This window comes from Aspergillus caelatus (assembly GCF_009193585.1).
Source record: "Aspergillus caelatus strain CBS 763.97 unplaced genomic scaffold BDV27scaffold_56, whole genome shotgun sequence".
Classification (NCBI taxonomy): domain Eukaryota; kingdom Fungi; phylum Ascomycota; class Eurotiomycetes; order Eurotiales; family Aspergillaceae; genus Aspergillus; species Aspergillus caelatus.
In genome coordinates, this window is record NW_022475319.1 from 1 (window position 1) to 17,565 (window position 17,565).

At 46.6% G+C, this 17,565-nt stretch overlaps 8 protein-coding genes and 1 non-coding gene across 9 annotated transcripts; 4 read left to right on the top strand and 5 right to left on the bottom strand.

Annotated features, from left to right (window-relative positions):
* Nucleotides 1-544: 544 nt before the first annotated feature.
* BDV27DRAFT_143836 (alpha/beta fold hydrolase) lies at nt 545-2,205 on the top strand (the record flags this gene model as incomplete). Its single annotated transcript, XM_032070167.1, has 3 exons — nt 545-552; nt 1,278-1,392; nt 1,474-2,205. 3 exons carry the CDS (start codon nt 545-547, stop codon nt 2,203-2,205), a joined length of 855 nt encoding a protein of 284 aa, XP_031929193.1.
* An 890-nt stretch (nt 2,206-3,095) lies between these two features.
* On the top strand, nt 3,096-4,793 carry BDV27DRAFT_125708 (uncharacterized protein). Its single transcript, XM_032066394.1, has one exon. It carries the CDS (start codon nt 3,162-3,164, stop codon nt 4,563-4,565), a length of 1,404 nt encoding a protein of 467 aa, XP_031929194.1. The 5' UTR covers nt 3,096-3,161; the 3' UTR covers nt 4,566-4,793.
* Nucleotides 4,794-5,266: 473 nt separating this feature from the next.
* Nucleotides 5,267-7,026, bottom strand: BDV27DRAFT_171085 (sugar porter family MFS transporter; the record flags this gene model as incomplete). Its single annotated transcript, XM_032075506.1, has 6 exons — nt 5,267-5,354; nt 5,410-5,952; nt 6,005-6,040; nt 6,099-6,223; nt 6,275-6,779; nt 6,831-7,026. 6 exons carry the CDS (start codon nt 7,024-7,026, stop codon nt 5,284-5,286), a joined length of 1,476 nt encoding a protein of 491 aa, XP_031929195.1. The 3' UTR covers nt 5,267-5,283.
* An 847-nt stretch (nt 7,027-7,873) lies between these two features.
* Nucleotides 7,874-8,771, bottom strand: BDV27DRAFT_125711 (uncharacterized protein). Its single transcript, XM_032066395.1, has 2 exons — nt 8,492-8,771; nt 7,874-8,435 (listed from the first exon to the last, which is right to left on the bottom strand). The coding sequence occupies exons 1-2, from the start codon at nt 8,678-8,680 to the stop codon at nt 8,424-8,426; spliced, it is 201 nt and encodes a 66-aa protein (XP_031929196.1). The 5' UTR covers nt 8,681-8,771; the 3' UTR covers nt 7,874-8,423.
* A 441-nt stretch (nt 8,772-9,212) lies between these two features.
* Nucleotides 9,213-11,338, bottom strand: BDV27DRAFT_156197 (uncharacterized protein; the record flags this gene model as incomplete). Its single annotated transcript, XM_032072281.1, has 7 exons — nt 9,213-9,403; nt 9,466-9,640; nt 9,725-10,395; nt 10,448-10,758; nt 10,802-10,941; nt 11,016-11,112; nt 11,163-11,338. 7 exons carry the CDS (start codon nt 11,336-11,338, stop codon nt 9,213-9,215), a joined length of 1,761 nt encoding a protein of 586 aa, XP_031929197.1.
* An 882-nt stretch (nt 11,339-12,220) lies between these two features.
* Nucleotides 12,221-12,308, bottom strand: BDV27DRAFT_t75. The gene has a single exon. It is a non-coding gene; the product is annotated as a tRNA-Asp (tRNA).
* Nucleotides 12,309-13,354: 1,046 nt separating this feature from the next.
* On the top strand, nt 13,355-15,235 carry cp6 (putative carboxypeptidase S1). Its single transcript, XM_032078032.1, has 5 exons — nt 13,355-13,752; nt 13,809-14,139; nt 14,195-14,711; nt 14,760-15,026; nt 15,084-15,235. Exons 1-5 carry the CDS (start codon nt 13,496-13,498, stop codon nt 15,146-15,148), a joined length of 1,437 nt encoding a protein of 478 aa, XP_031929198.1. The 5' UTR covers nt 13,355-13,495; the 3' UTR covers nt 15,149-15,235.
* A 230-nt stretch (nt 15,236-15,465) lies between these two features.
* BDV27DRAFT_125730 (uncharacterized protein) lies at nt 15,466-16,179 on the bottom strand. Its single transcript, XM_032066396.1, has one exon. It carries the CDS (start codon nt 16,081-16,083, stop codon nt 15,919-15,921), a length of 165 nt encoding a protein of 54 aa, XP_031929199.1. The 5' UTR covers nt 16,084-16,179; the 3' UTR covers nt 15,466-15,918.
* Nucleotides 16,180-16,925: 746 nt separating this feature from the next.
* On the top strand, nt 16,926-17,449 carry BDV27DRAFT_156199 (uncharacterized protein; the record flags this gene model as incomplete). Its single annotated transcript, XM_032072282.1, has 2 exons — nt 16,926-16,995; nt 17,052-17,449. The coding sequence occupies 2 exons, from the start codon at nt 16,926-16,928 to the stop codon at nt 17,447-17,449; spliced, it is 468 nt and encodes a 155-aa protein (XP_031929200.1).
* Nucleotides 17,450-17,565: the final 116 nt, after the last annotated feature.

Sequence of the window (17,565 nt, forward strand, 5' to 3'; positions counted from 1 at the left end):
AACAACAAAGATTGGATGCTTTCCAGGAGAGGCAGCCAGGGAGATAGATAGGATCTCTAGAGATAATCTAAGAGATCTAGGGCTAGTAGAGGAAGCAGAGAGTAGGGGAGAAGGATAGTAGGAGGGGTAGCCTAGACACGCCTAGGTAATACCCAATAGACAATGAATACCGAGGAGGGCACAGCCCAAATGCTCTGGCGCAGATAGGCGGTTCGGGCGAGGAAAAGGACCAGAACGAATACACAGAGGATAGAAGAGGCTGGTAGAGCCTCTAGGGGCAAATTAGAGGCAGTGGCCTAGACCACTGCCTAGACGCATGTGTCTGTCATAGCCGATTGGCTCCATATGGACGTTAAACTTGATTAAATAAATAAATAAATAAATCCTAAGCCAGCAAAGGCTATCGCCACAAGCCACATGGTACGAAGGGAATGTGTATAGTGATAATCAGCATACTAAAAATTTACGAGGCCCAGCTAACGTACCTTCTGAAAGACCTGAACAACCTGTTCCCGCAAAGTAGGGTCCTGGATACTGTCTAAAAATGCCTTTGTAGAATTTTCGGCATAAAGCAGAGGCAATCGAATTGTTGTGGATGTCTTGCCCTTTGAATCGGGAAAACAACATCTGATACTCAAATAATAGAGATAACGACACCATAAGTCGAGAAACCGAATGACTGTTCGTTCGTTTAGTAACTCGGAATTTCGGTGATTTACTATATTATCAAAAATAAATCTCCCAACGGCCGCACTGGCTAAAAGAATGAGCTGTTCTTCTGAATTGTCAAATCCTAGAGACGCCAAATAGTATACTTTATGCAAAAGAGTGTAGGTCCTACACGAAAGATAACAAGTACTAGCTGTGATATACAAATACGTTGTGTTTGAGATAGTAATCGATGCTGTGGGTCCTAACGTCCCTGGCGCGACAAGCTGGCGCCGCCCCCCAAAGCTAAGAACGTTAGGAGAGTTCTAAACTACCGCTAGTTATGGCTAAGACTGACTCAAGGCTGTCAGATTCAATCAAGCTTCTCTGGCGTCGCCTTTGTATGGTCGTGGTGCCCCCCTTACTACCCCTCACTTGCAGTCTTCCCACATTCTACCCATCTGCACTCTCCTGCAATCGTCCATATCACTACTGTTTCCCTATATCGCATCTGAAGCCCGCACAGTGACCCTTGTGAACTTCGCCGTAGCCACGAAATCCTCTTTCCATTCACTCGGTACCTTTCATCTCATTCTACAGTATGTCTCGCTATCGATTCTTGTCACTAGCTCCAAGCCATCTGCTCAGCTTTGCTACAGCTCCCATCCGGCAGTGGGCACAGTCAAGCCCGCGTTAGTCGTGTTTGTCAATGGCCTTGGACTGCCGCAGACCTCATGGGAGGGTGTCATTGCGCGCCTGCAGGCACAACCTCTCGCTCCCGGCCTGCCCGCTATGTTGACCTATGATCGGTATGGCTAGGGCTAGACTACTGACCGAGACCCTGGCGACATCACCGCTGAGCACCCCATGCACGGCCATGATACTTTGACAGTAGTCCGGGATCTGCACCAATTGCTCACACAAGTCGCATCGGAGAAGATGGGTATATACGATCTTAGCTGTCTGCCACTTGTGTTGGTCTCTAACTCGATTGGCGGCGCGCTGGTACGACTCTATGCTCAAGAATATCCCGGTACAGTGACGGGTCTTCTTTTCCTCGACAGTGTGCTCGCAAATTCCGACTTTGTCTCCATCTATCCAGACCCTGATGCGCCTGGCTTCGACCCGACCAGCTTGCCAGAAAGGGTTACTATGAATGCTATCCATGCTGCTCGGGCGTATATGCAACAGGGGTTTCACCCCAACAATGGAAGTCGCGAGGGACTCAGTCGAAAGAATCTGGCGCAACTCTTACCGGACAGTGACGGGCCCAAGTTGCAGGGTCCGGACTGCCGAGGTCCCTGGGTTACTGTCGTCGGCCATGAGTTTGAGGCGTTCAAGGTTGATTTTGAGCAGATGGGTGGCGCCCCCCCAAGGCTTACGGAAGTTTACATGAATTCTTACTGGCATCATTTCAACCAAGGATTGGCCAAGCTCACCGAACCGGATCGCAGTAAGGGCCCTCTCCAGGCTCTGGGGGCCGGCCATTTTGTCCAGAGAGACAACCCGGAGCTAGTCTCTAAAGAACTACGCGATATTCTTGATAAGATCCTTTGAGATGTGGCTGAAGTATGTGGTCTTGTACGGAGGAGGAAATGAAACAGGTTGGCTTTGATCTTTCGCTGTATTTTACTAAATTCAACCTGCTCTTAACCGGAGATTGATTCGCGTCCTAGAGCTAGACATATTTGTGAATTAATCATTTACTCTCGCCCACCATATTTGGACGAGCCTCGAACTCTCTAGCCAGAGAACTGTGATCGCAACGTCTTTCATTACGTTAGTTCTGTACGTGTAGTTGGGTATATCAATAGCCAGCCCAAGGCATGCTCACGCGACAGGACCCGGCCTAGAGGTCCTCTCTGGTAACCCTACTAAAGAGTGGGATAGTTTTATGAGGGGTAAACACTCTAAGCATGTCAAATATCTTGAGGAGAGAAACAGTCGTACGAGAAAGCATGTCGAGGTGAATAATATTGTGAAGATTGAATATTACGAGGGGATAATTACCACACGATAGCCCTCCTCGATTGATATCCACTAAAAGTCAAGGACATAGTGTACCCTGCGTGCATAGTCATGACCAAGATGTTGAGTACGCCAGAACGATGCCTCATTCCACTCCTTAGAGTTTACGAGTTGCGGGGGTAGAATTTATCAGAGCTGGTATTATATGACCCTGGAGTAGAGAGCGCTATCTTTCGATATTAATGGTATAAAAACTATTTAGAATTATAAAAAATATTATTTTAATATACATATTTTTAAGAGTTTTTTTCTATGATTTTTACCACTAGATTATCTAGATTTATACCAAGTGTAAAATTTGATTCCGCCCGTCTCCCTGAGTGGCATCAGGCAACAACCGTTCTTTGTGATGACAAAACTCCAGTTAACTGTCGCGTTTGTTGAATTGCTTCGTGACACGCCAACGACGTCCATCTATCTCCTCGTCAAAAAATAACTGCCTTCTTTGCAAAAGGTATACTGCATTGTGCACCTTCCATAGCCGCATGATGGTTCAACTCCAGGACCTTCCCATCGAGGTGCTGTCTCATTGTCTGTCCTTCATTAGGTGGCCCTATCCGGCCCGTGCTCTCGCTTGGAATTCACTACATATAAATGATCCATCAGACATTACATATAGAACACGGCGCAGTTTGATGAACATTTCCCTTGTATCACGGATATTCCGAGACCTAGCACAGCCATTGTTGTTCCGTGATTTCGAAGACAATAATGAGGATGACAACCTGCGCCGATTAATTCGCTTTTTAAAAGCTGTCATTGTGCGCCCACAACTTGGGAAGTACGTCCAGGTTGTCGCTTTGCACCCTATCGACTACGAGTTGCTTGACGATTTGAAGGAAGTTCTGCCCAGTCAGGACATAAATTTTTTTACGCGTGCAGTTCAAGAACTTGAACTAGGTGATCAGGAACAGGCGTGGCTGTCGGTCACAAATCGGGATGATGCCAGCATCCTACTAGCTCTTTTGCTCACTAAGACCCCGAATCTGCGCCTACTCTACTTCACCGGTAGTGCATTTTCCATGAAGCCACTGAGCCCCCTGTTTGCGCGCGACCCATCTTTCTTGTCCAACCTTGAAGAGCTTTGCATCCAAGGCTACGAAGACCCCGACCACGACATCGCAGACTTTCATGAATTTCTTGCCCGCCCTCGCTTGAAGCGTTTCATTAGTGACTCTGGGGACCTCGCATACCGCAGTATCCTTACCCCTTCGGCTCCCAACACGCTCACAATGGAGCGATGTTACCTCCGCCACTGTCAACTGTACTCCGATAACCTGAAGAAACTAACCCAGGCATGCAAGAAATTGACGCACTTCATGTTCATCGGTTGGAGCAGAAGTCTCGGTACGTTTCTAAATCCGGGGAGGACTCCTCTTTTTGATGAAGTCGATCTATTCGAAGCGCTCCTACCACACCAGGACACCTTGACACATCTTGACATAGAATTTCTTGACGGCCGCATCCCTCCTCAGATCAGATTATACCCCAAGCTTCCGGGAGGGAAGTTGCCTTCGCTTCGTGGCTTCACTGTCATGATAGACCTCACGGTCCAATTTTCCCTCCTTAAGCCCCGCCCGGAATTTCCCTCCACTTTGAAGCGACTGACTATTACGGACTGTAACGCGTCTCTCTGGAATATGACTTATTGTATCGCAACCGACTGCAAAAACGGACGTTATCCAGAGCTAGAGAAAATTCAACTCCTGTCAGAGAATGCCACACAACTTATCGAACCGGGAAGACAGAATATTCCGGAGGACCAAGTGCCCGACCAATATTTCCGGAGTCTCCGAAATCTGTTCAAGGGTACCAACGTGGATTACCAGATCATTTCCCCCATGGAGCCTGGAATGCGCGTTGGCGACGACTTGGAGGAAGGGGATTGAGATTCATGAGGAAGATGAGACCGAAGGCTCGGTTGGCGTTTTGGCAGGGATGGTCAGTTCACTGGCAGATGTGGGTCATCCAGGAACGTGGCATGGAACATTTCATGGGCTACGGAATGGAGCTAGGGAGCGATGACATGGACACTTGAGATATTCCTCGACAGCCCATTGAGGTGAGGTTTATAGATGCTATTGCTATTTCGCTATCTCTTGATCCATATAAGAAAGCAGACAGCGTCGAGAAATATGATGCATTTGTCTCACAAGACTGACATAAAATCATTACCAAATTTCCCTTATCTGAAGCCTTAATTCGTTCTATCCAGCGGACGCACTCAGATATCCCCCCACTGTTACCAATTCTTTGCCAGAGTCTTTCCAATGCTTCCTGGCATATCTGCATTGCGAACCGAAGTTGAATAGGAAAGTATAGCATAGCACAATCTACTCTAAACTTAATCTACACACGACCATACAGACATTACATCGAAAATAAACCGGTCATATCATTCACTTTGAACAATGCCATCTCTGGCAGGCTGGCCCACAGGTATAAGACATCGTGCACAATATTTAATAATTATGAACAATAGAGACCTTCCGATAAATATCACAGGTAGAAAAAGCTTCGTTCACGTAAATTATATCAATCATAACTAGCTATATTACCTCTTGCAAATTTAACAGGGAAAAATATTCCAGGCTTTCTACCCAAACTTTACTGTTTATACTGAGCCTGTTCATCTAGTGGTCTTTCTTTATGATATATTCCAACTTTCGAGTTGAATACTGCAGAGCATTGTCAGCAAGCAATTCGAGAGACCGGCGCTAAGGTGATACTGACCTTCTTCCATTTCCTCCAAGGACTTGCCTGTTGTTTCTTTGATGAACAACCAGGCATACACCACAAGGATCCAATTGAAGATGCAAAACATCAAAAACATGCCCCAACCCATACTATCAAGGGCATGAGGTGTTGCTTGTGAAAACACAAAATTGAACAACCATTGAGTTGCGGTACCGACCGCAATACCGACCTCACGGATCCTAGTAGGGAAGATCTCGCTCATATATAGCCATGGCACCGGGCCCCAGGACATGTTATAGCACATGGCCTCGAAGTATACCATCAGGATAGATGCAATGCCAGCAGAGCTAATGCTGGTGGCGTCTGGGTCGGGAGGAAATAACTTCGCCAGGATACCCACGATCAACATCAGTGAGCCCATGAGGAAGGCGCCGATGATAAGTGACCACCGTCGACCAATGCGCTCGACGAGAAACAAAAGGAAGAACCAGCAGGAGATTACTTTTGCAACTCCGAAGAAACCGCTCACAAACAAACTGTTGTCACCAGCTCCGACCGCCTGGAATATTTGAGGAGCATCTGTACGTGGTCAGCAAACTATGCGAGTTTGTGCAGATACAATGGTGCTAACAATATGCCAGGGAAGTATTTCCCGTTATCTGAACTCCTATTTGTTGTTAGTGTCTGTAGTTAATCGTGGATGAGCATAATAACAGGGTACATACCGATTTGAATGGTGACTGCAATACACATTCGATGTAGGTTTCCCGGAACTCGCAGTATCTCTTTCCATGTCACACCTTCCGTCGCCAGGTTTTCAGCTTCTATGCCGTCTAAAATTTCCGCCATTCTGCGCGGAATCAGTATCATAACTCTTTGCATACTTGGAATCATGACTCACTCTGCCTGGACTTCTTCAGTCTCCTCCCCTCCTCGGATCCACACTAATGATTTCATAGCTTCATCGTGTCTTCCCTTCTTGGCTAGCCAACGCACACTTTCTTTCAAAAATAGCATCCCAAGTCCCAGGATCCCACCAGGCACTAACTGCAACCCGATAGGGATCTGCCACTGGCTGTCACTGGTCTCAGGGATATGTTTCTCCACTGCATAGTCAATCCAATATGAGAAGAATACTCCCAGGACAAAGAAACCTTGGAAGAAACTTCCTAGCCTTCCTCGGATGGACTTAGGAGCCATCTCAGAGGTGTACATGGGGACAATGACGGTCGCCATTCCGACACCGATGCCACTAACTACTCGTGCGACGTAAAACGCAGCGACGGAATGCGTGGGAATAACTTGAATAATGGCTCCAATACAAAATATGAGAGAGGCGAGTGCGATAGACCAGCGACGGCCATATTTGGCGGTGAATGGCCAGACGAAGAAACAGGCGAAAAAGGCTTTGTGATCATCAGTCGAAGTTGACAAACCCGAAATTCGAGCACACTCACCACCGGCCTGTAGAAGACTATTGGAATTGGAATTGATCGTCGACTTTTGCTTCTCGGTGTATCTGAACGAGTTCTGGAACGATTTAAGCGTGAGCACACCCCCAATAATTCCAGTGTCATAAGCAAATAGGAACGATCCAGTACAAGCTAGGGCGACTGTATAGTAGGCCCGTACAAGGCCTAGAGTCTTCCCCATATTGACTGAAGCCGCGGACGAGAGCTCCGTATCACGGCAAAAGAGCACAGCAACAGATTAAGACAGAGACAGCGGACCAAGACGAGAAGACCTTATATGCACTGCGGGGCACATAAAAAAAAGCGCCATAAGCTCCATAGACTCTCTAAATACCGACCGGTGTACAAAGCCTCTGTGATCGTGGGTTTGATGATTGCGGTATATCAACTAAAATAACACCATTGAGGGCGGGACGAGATTAAACCTTGATAGGGCCGAGGTCAGCTCTAGTCTGGGGTTATCGGTCATGGGGAGCCTTATCCCTGGGCTTCTGGATCAATCAAGGCGAGCCATGAATATGCCAAGCGGCGTTGGTGCGGAGTGAGGGCTCTATCCGATCTTGTGATTGGGATGTTGGACGCCAATGCGCAAGGGCTGCTGGCTTATTTGCTCGCCTCTCGGCTCCAGGATATTAGCCTGACTAGCTCTTCTAACCTTAACAGGCGGAGTATTCTTACCTATCAGATATCTCTCTCGCCGAACGCACGACTCAGAGAATGCGTAGAGCGATCACTTCAAACTCCATTGTCCAACGATCATCTAGCCGGTGAAATGACCATGTGGATGTTAAATATAGCTGCCGTTGTACCTTGAAGAAAAAAAAAAAATCCTTAATTCACTGCTGGCTGGACGCCTAAAGCATAACATCCGCTCGAGCGTCATTACCGAAAACGGAACTCAGCGGTGTCGATCTCTCACAGCAAGAATGCAACGCCGTCTCAAGTCTGGGAAGATCAGCAGTAACCTCCTCGGGTGTCGTCGGGGTTGATACGATGTTGATCTTGGTTACACAGTCTCACAGCCAGCATTTCAATATCAGCATTCTATCCAGCTATCAGAATGGATTCTGACCAACAACGGCTCAATGTAGTCGTGGACATGCCATCATCAGTGTCATTTTATTACTAATGGAGTGCTCGCACTCTTTAGGTTCCAATCCCAACTGGGTAGTAAGTGCCCATTTGATTTTATAGTATTGAAGATGCTTTTTATGCCATAGACCTGCCAAACCGTTGCTATCTTTCCCCTGCGTTCAAGCCGACCTGGTTCAACAATTTCACATCAAAGATCAAATTTGGTGTGGAGATCTGCTCCCACAAACACAATAACATACACAGGACCATGAATACGAATAGGGTAACACAAACGGGTTACTTGATTTGGCAGACTCGTGTCTTGAACACCAGTGACACCCATACGAGGACATACCTGGTTTCGCTTCTAAACTACATACACCCCGCTCAGCCTTTTGAATCTTGTCATCTCACTCATTTATGTATGACAGTTAATTAGAGCCAATCGCGGCCAAGAACCATCATCCCATCTTGATACCGGAATACACCTTGAGCAACCCGAGCTCATCGGCAAATCTGTTGGTTCACTAGATGTCAGCATCCACAAAGGAAGTGGATAGGATATTACAGACTCCTGTATCTGACACGTGAGGGTCGATGGCACATTCCAGTCCCGGACAGCAGGTCCCTATAGAGCCTGCGATAGACACGCAAAGAGCTCCGCGTCGAAGACAAGAATCGGAGCTGGCTGAAGACTTCGGGAGAGTTTGTGCACTAGCACACAAGGCCAATACGGGAAGCATGAGAAGTATTGATCTCATTGTGACGATTGCTTGGTGGTAGTCTTCGGTGGGTCTTGGGGCATAGGTAGTATACGGGCAAGTGTCTCATATGTATGGACCAGGAGAATAATAATTGATGAAATGGCAGTCATAGCTCTTTGAGGGAAACGAATAGCTTTTATAATTTTTCCACGCACACACTGCCTCGTTAAACCATAGTATGTGGCGTGACCCCCTTGCATTTGCTCGGATTAATCCGCAAGGGGACACGAGTGTACGTTGGAGTGCGAATGAGATGAAGGCGCCAGTGAGCTGTTTTAGTATTGTCTCACTAAAACAGAAATTAAGTGAAGAACATATGACAACTCCTTAGGATTCCAAACCCATGTCATTTTAGCCGTGTACACTATGCTAATAACTAACTCTGAAACATCCCTTCACCATACCTGTAAGTCTCGCTCTAAGTACCTGCATAGCTGAGATGACACAATTCCCAATTTAATCCTCTTATAATCAACCATCCGCAGAACCAATACAAGAATACCTGTGTCCTATATGTTACGGGGAAACATCAAACATCAACAAACACACAAAATTGTCCTCCCTCCGTCCCAGGTGATACGCTTTCGAATTGCCATTTGAAAACTTTGTGTGCAGCGTTGATCGCAGAGTTCTTCTCATCCAGGAGGTAAGCAGAGGGCGCAAAAACCAAAGCCTCCCCTGTTCGCAAACGTGCAATCTCATGAAGTCCATCAAGGCATTCTTCAGAGTTGTTATTGTTACTCTCGTCACCAATAGTGACGTGTTTCTTGATCGTTCTGTACCACTCAGGCTTGTAAACCGATGGATAATTGTCATAGAGCAAAGGTCAATCAGCCGCGGCGAAATGGTTGGCTCTTGCGTGGAGATGATGGTCCGAACTCCAAGGTGGCGTTGCTGGCGAATGATGTTAAGGAATGTGTCGGTCAAGTCCTTAGCTGCTGGCGTTTCGCTCATATACTAAAAACTCATGTTAAGCGTATAACAGAGACAGTCACGGGGACTCCAAACTGGTACCCACTGAGCTAGTTGAGTATTTCTTACCTTGTGAGCCTCATCTGCCACGATCATCTTACCCCGTGAGGGATGTGCATGTAGGAAGAGATCAATAGTAATACGAAAAAGGAGACAGGTGGTAGCCTGATCCATGAATGGGCAAGACAAATCCAAGATAGTGATACCACCGTCAGTGAAGTAGTCGCCATTGTGCTCCCCCTTAAGGTCCAGATAGGAATCAAGCAGATCCAATCTCTGATGTAGGAAGGGTGTCTGCATACGATTTATATTTAGATCTTCCAGGCGTCTTCTGAAATCAAGATAATCAAAAGTTCCTCCTTTGTTTTCAATTGCCATTTCACGGAGAACTCTGGTTACCTGGCTCATGTATAAGGGCATCTGGTCACCATTTCCCATGGACATGAGAGATAACATTGTACTGATATTCAAGTGATGTGCCTTGAGTTTGAATGGCTGAACCTCGACATTTGGTATCTGGCAGTACATTCTCTTGAGATTGTGGAAATTCGAGGGAGGCACCAGAATTCTAACGGGGATGGAGAATCCATTCTTCGACCATTCCGGCAAAGCCGAAGACAAGAAGGCAGCTTCGCACGGCTGGGCGCCAACATTCGAGCTGTACTCATTAAAATTGAGCACCAATGTAGAGAGTGGCCGCTTCAGGGCCCCCAAAATAGGCAATGGCAAGGAGCAATTCTCTGACATACAGGTTAGCCATGTGGAAATATGCGCATCGAAAGTCAATTTTACCGATAATGCAACTTGTGGTATGAGACTTCCCGCTGCCTTGGACCCCGCATATGAAGGCCGAGAATGGCACATTTGTGTTTAGCATAACTCTAGGATCTTGGGGTAATGCCGATTGTTGAGCGCTCAACCCACCCATAAGAGCAAATTGGGATGGCATAGTCCTTGCAGTAGCGGATATCAAAACTGCATCCTGCACACTAGTATAGTTCTGGTCTTTCGGATTGCAATCATCTTGATTGTTAGAACTCAGGAAGCACATCTGATTTGCCAGAGAAGGCACGGTCAATGTGGTGAAACAAGAGGGCCTTCCACTTCGACTGTTAGTGGAAAGGTAATCCTGGAAGTCTGCATTACTTGTTATAAACAGTCAGGAACAAGAAAGGAATAATAACCGCCAGACCTTGTAAAATTGCATGTCCATTCTGATCCTCCTTTTTCATAACGTCGTTGATTAATCCTTTGTCTGGGTTCACGTTTCTGTCATGTCCTGTAACCTGGTATCTGTTAGAGGCGTCTTTCTATACCAAGATGATTTAGTGAGAATAATAGGACAATGTTCTTTGCTTACATTAGGTGTGTTTTCATTCTGATTGTGGTTTGTCTTTGGCGGCCCAGATTGTGCTTCTACGCGCTTTCCAATGCCCTGCTGCAGAGAGAAAGCATAGCTAAATGGTCATGAATGCCAGCGCCCAAGTAATGGAGTAGGGTGACTTACTCGACCACAACATTGTTGATATGGTTCTCCTGATCTGGGTGCTTGGCTAGGAATCTAGATTTGATCACATCGCTGTCGACCCGGCCCCTCTCCAAATACATAATCCTAATAGCTTGACGTATATCAGCTTTCAGGTGCGGGGGAGGCTTATTGATCCCTAATTCTTTCTTCAACATTTCGGGTTCTAAGCCATCGAGTGCGACGGAGCATCTCCTGCTACAGTGGAGCAGAAGAGATAGATGAAAAGCAAAGCACGTCGCAAGAGTTGCTCCTGCTGTAAGAAGTGAATATGGGGTCACGTGTAGTAGCGAGCCATATACAACCTCAGGCTACTTGGACACCAGACAAGCTGACGCGTTTCACTGCCCATGACTAAGTCCCACAACTAGAAGACCGTTCGCCAGGTTGCCATCGTGAAATACAGAAATCTAGTTGACGCATCTCCAGGAGAACCAACCGACATATGTACTGTCAGTCTCATAGCTGCAGCACAACTTCACAAGCAGTTATCGAGATACAACTTTTTTGCATGCTTTCGAAATTCTCGCAATGCGAATTGTAATGGAATGCTCTTTCGAGCTCAAGAATCTCCTGATACATGATAACAAATTCCTTTTTCATTATTTGGGCTCCAAACCAATTTTTCTCTGTAGTTATAAGACGAAGCCTTGTGTAAGCTTGTATCTTGCGAGTCATGTTGAATTATACCTAGCCTCTTGATGCGTTTGGGTGAAGGTACAACTTCAAGTCATTCGCCAGGGCCACGCTGAAGTTTCCACGTCAAGGTACTTTTTCTTTTTCTTTTTTTATTTTTATTTTTATTTTTATTTTTTTTTTGGCACAATACAAAGCTTCAGTAACCCTCCCTCTTACAAGAAAAACATACTCAGGAAGCCCTCTGCGGGGTTGCCATGACACATTCCTGACTTTATGACTGGACATTTAGAGCCTCTAATATATAATATACAAATTCCACACAGTAGCATAGCAACCCTTAAAAAAGAGAGAGAGATCTAGAAGACTAGTATAGCAACGATAGAACGACAATGAAAAAAAATCTCTCCCTCGGGGAGTCGAACCCCGGTCTCCCGCGCTTGTTCCTTGTGGGATGACAAGCGGAAATCATGACCGTTAGACCAAGGAAGATGAGGTTGATCGAGTTACCGCTCGACCACTTGGCTCATTGGTGGCTTTCCCGCTTCATTCTTTGTCTTATAAAGCAAATCTTTTTCTGCCAGAAAGACGGCCAGGTGATTGACAGTTTCATTTTCAGCGACAAGTTACAAATTGTGTGCTTCGTTTTCATGGACAAGAGTATTGGAACCGTTGGGACCTTCACTACTACTATTAAATTAACTCCAGTGCTGCAAGTTGACTTATTGAGTACCAACCCCACCGGACATTGTCCTGTAGCCCCGGTTCTTAACACAGCGAATTAAAGAATAATAAGCCTGACTATGGGATTGTCATATGTTCCTCAAAGTTGGCTTTCAACATTTTCACAAGGTATCTTGTGACACCAATCTCCAGCTGGGGTATGGCACTCGTTACCATAATGCTTTATTGCGAGCGACATTCGAAAACCGCGTCGAGAAACTTGAGGATTTACAGCACCATCATCCTACCCGAACGTTTTGTTAACTATCCTTAACCGGAATATCTAGGTTAGTCGCGAGGATACGTGAGTATCGAGTAGGACACCCAGAATGATATCCAGCAGCAATGGTTGTGGGCGATGCCGCAAATAAACGAGCAGCGCATCGACTGATTTATCTGCACGTACTGTCGATATCGTCATACATTAGATGAATTGCAGAAGGGCCCATATTAAAGAGGAACAATTAAGGTCGGACCCCCGACGGCTTGACTGGAGATCTACAGGGGACTAAATCAATTAAAGGGGACATGGATTGTCCATTCAGATGAGAAATTCCAGGAACTCCACCAGAATCGGCAGTAAAATTACCCCATTGGGAAATATCCCCAGGAACAAGCCGCCGATGGTCGTTGGAATAACAGCTTATGTTGGCTGCTCTAAGGCCACGATGTAACATTATCATGCATCTTGTTTTATCCCACTGGATTGAAGCTTTCAGCCAAGGATTGATCTTCGCTCATTAGGCAACTTTCCACAGAACCTTGGTCAGTTGATAGTGATGTCTCGTTCCCCTCTTCACAAGCAGACTTTGAAACACCCGAGCGTCGCCTCCCATGTATATAAGCCAGACCATTCCTAGTCTAAAATTCTCCTTCGAGTGTGATAAGAGGAACTAAATACCAATCTCCTTGTTGTTTGTTAGAGTGTCCCAAACCCTCTTATTCTGCTTGCTAGAATGTGGTTTTCAAGCACTGCGTGGTTGCTACCATTGGCACTTGCAGGAAGCGTCCAGGCGCTGCCGAAAGGTGCTAAAATAGGCACAACAGCGTCCCATGTCCGGAAAGGCGGAGTCACTTACAACGTCTTTGAACATGCTGCTACTGGCGCCAGGTTGGAATATGTCAATAACTCCGGTATCTGTGAGACCACGAAGGGCGTGAATCAGTACAGTGGCTACTTGAGTGTGGGAGAGAACCAGAATATGTTCTTTTGGTATGAGTCCTCCTTATCTTTGTCCCACTTATGGAAACATCTGACCGGATGATCAGGTTCTTCGAGAGCCGCAACAACCCGCAAAAGGCGCCTCTCTCGGCCTGGTTCAATGGCGGCCCCGGCTGCTCTTCCATGATCGGGTTGTTCCAGGAGAATGGACCCTGCCACTTCGCCAATGGCGAGGATACTCCGTCTTTGAACGAACACAGCTGGAACAACTTTGCCAATATGCTCTACATTGACCAGCCTATCGGTGTAGGCTTTTCGTATGGAGATAACCCCGTTAATAGCACGTGGACTGCTGCTCCATATGTTTGGAAGTTCCTTCAGGCCTTTTATGAGCATTTTCCACAGTACGAAAGCCGCGACTTTGGCATTTTCACCGAGGTGAGACATTCAATCAATGTATGACGTGTGCGTACTGAGATGCTGACTGAGCAAGTCATACGGTGGTCACTATGGCCCCGGTTTCGCTTCCTATATCCTGGACCAGAACAAGGCGATCGAAGCTGGCAGTCAGAAAGGTGAAAAGGTCAACTTGGTTGCTCTAGGAATCAATAATGGCATGTTCGACTCAACCCTCCAAGAGAAGGCTTACATCACATTTGCATACAACAATACCTACCGACAGCTCATTGATGAGTCATTGAAAGACAAGCTTCTGGAGGCTTACGAGTCTGAATGCCGTCCAGCTGTTCAGAAATGCCAGCAAACCCAAACAGACGAGGACTGCCAGAACGCCGGCTCAGTGTGCGGAGAGACAGTCGAGGATCCAATCATGCAAGCCGGCGGTGACTTTAATGTCTATGATGTGCGAGAGCCATCCAACGATCCCAATCCACCAGGGACATACTCCAAGTACATCACAAGACCCGACATCATGAAGGCAATCGGTGCGAGGTCGGACTACCAAGAATGCGCGAATGCGCCCGGACGGAAATTCGGTGCTACCGGAGACGGTGCGTATCCCAATTATCACTTCTAGCTCTCGGATCTAACTTGAGCAGAATACCGTTCAACCCTCCCAGATTTGTCTGAGGTCATCAAGGCAGGAGTCAACGTCCTTGTCTGGGCAGGCACCGCAGACTATATCTGTAACGTCGATGGAAGCATCGCCGTGGCTAACGCAGTTGATTTCCCGGGACGCGACGAATTTCAAGGCAAGGCCCTTGAGGCCTATAAGGTCAATGGAAAGGAAGCTGGACAGTTCAAGTCTGTCGACAACTTCCATCTGCTGACGGTATACGATGCTGGGCACGAAGTTCCCTACTACCGTAAGTTCTGAACGTTTACCTTTTACATGACCTGACATAATTTGCTAATTGATGCAGAGCCGGAAACTGCCCTTCAAGCCTTTACCCAGATTTTGCAGAAGAAGCCACTCTCATCCACATAAACCCTGTGAGGTGAGAAAATAGGCTTATATAAGGCATTATAAGCCAATTGAAGCAGTGATTGGTGTGAAGTTGGGCATAGTAGGAGCCACCAGATAAAATGTGAAGCTACACGCCACTTGGCCCTTGATCTCAAGTGCCAAGCCGGCCATACGATTGCATATTTTGTGTTATACTATTGTAAATAAGGAAGCAGTTGACAGAATTTATTGCCAATGATCGTGAACATAATGTATCTCTGCGACCACTGATCTATGACCAAATATGCGCGGAGCAATTTCCGCTGCCCCATGGAATGGAAATCAGTCTGATTTATGGCTGTATATGATGTTACAAGGCTTACTTGCCCGTGCATGTCCTGTATAATTCATTTAATAGTCGAGGGAAAGTCTACTGGATACCTCAACCATCATGTGAGATCGGCATAATCTCTTTTTCCACGTTATCAAAACTGAGAAAATCTACTATAGATAGCGTTAGACGGCCCTTGTTCACAACAGTCCGTTATTGGGTTATGCAAAGGGAGAGGAATATAGCTCTTAACGCTCTCATGATGGGCAACTCTTTAACGCAGATTCTCATTGGATCGTATGCCTTAGTCAAATTTAGATAGCTATAAGCTACACGTCACATTGAATCAAGCTCAATTAGACCTACTTTCGATTAGTGCAGGGCACCTCGAATTCAAATCAAGGGATAAACTATAATTCATTCAATAGCGAAGTAAGCAACGGCGATATGAGCCCATTTCGGACTTGATATGTGCTCACAATTACAGTACAGAGCAGCCGAGGCGAATTTTGTTGTTTACCATATAAGTTGCTTCTAAGTTAAGCTGGCTCCTGATTCCGTTGCCCAGCCCATAATATAGAATGTGGAGCTGAACTACGTATGCCAGCACATCAAAGTAAAACATCACAGAAACTACTCCGTACATGCCAAAGCAACTTGGTAACCTTTATACTTGCCCACCATTATTGCTAAATTTGGCTTGTTCTTCATGCAAAATCCCTATCCAACACCAGGAGTCAATGGACACTCTCGAACGGGCCAAGGCTATAACACGAGGTGGCAATGTGGTGGCTATATGCACATGTCCAAACCCGAGCGCGCCCTGCCTCCCATTTTGTATGTGTCTCAAAGCCTAGTGGTGTGTATTTTGGTATGCTGCCTATTCCAGGCTTGGTTAGAATTGATTGGAAATCGAATACTCCTATAATTGACTCAAGTTGTAACTGTCCAAAACAAGACAAATTATCTCTTCAGCTACCCGACTCTAGGTGGCGCTAATACGACGACTGCATAAATCACACGATCCATGGATCTTATGAGTGTGTTGTTTCTATGTCCGATCGGGGAGACGCTATATTTAGACTACGACTTTCTTTACCATCGTTTTGCGAAACGATTATTGAGGGCTCGGCTCCTGGGCAGGGCCTACACGAGTGAGACATTTCGATCCGAGATGGCCGGGGCAGACATACGGGGTAATGATCGACCTTTAATTGATGTGCCAAGTCCAGAAAAACCCACATCGTCTCCTCGTCAATATGTTCCCTGAGACATAACCAATTAACCCTTTGCCCCCAACGTCTGATGTCATGGGAGCAGTCTCCAGCTCTACGCGAGGGTCGCCCCCGACCGTTATTGCCTTAATTTGGGGATGCGGCCCCAGGTGTATAAATACACTAGGACTCCCGTCTTGAATTTACTAAACTCACTCATACATACTCTATCACGAAAAGAAGGCCCATTGACTCTCAGCTTCCCTTGCCAAAAATGAAGATCTCCGCTGCCATTTCTACTGCCCTGCTGGCCGTTAGTGCCGCTGCGTTCGACAAGAACCAACGTAAGTGTTATCGCTCCATCTCACTTACCAAACAGGATAACTAAGATGAAATATAGCCTGGGGCAAACGCGACTACAACTGTGTCAACGTCTTCCAGGGCATCCCTGACAACTCGACTGTCGCTCCCGGCGCTGAGATCAACATCAAGTTCAACCGCAACTCCAAGAACTGCGACGCGTCTCTGTCCCAATTCCCAGGAGCAGATTACTCCATCTATCTCTACAACAACCCTGTCAGAAACCTGGATGTTATCCATTTCGACCGTGAGCTCCCGATTAAGAAGGGCATCCCCGAGAAGGACGGTGCTGTCACGATCACCATCCCGTCTCAGGAGGAGCTCGGCACCGTCGCGGACGACAGCGTTTGGTATCTCCGTCTCTCTACTAGCTTGAACACCGCCCCCCAGATGCCTACTCTCTTCAATGCTGCCGGACCTTTCGCTATTCGTGCTTAAAATGTCCATGGCAGTCGTGTGTGCCACCGCAATGAACTATTGATATGGGGAATGGAAGGCTATTTTGACATATACCCTTGGATTAGCGTATCGCCCAACGCAAATGTTTTGCATTC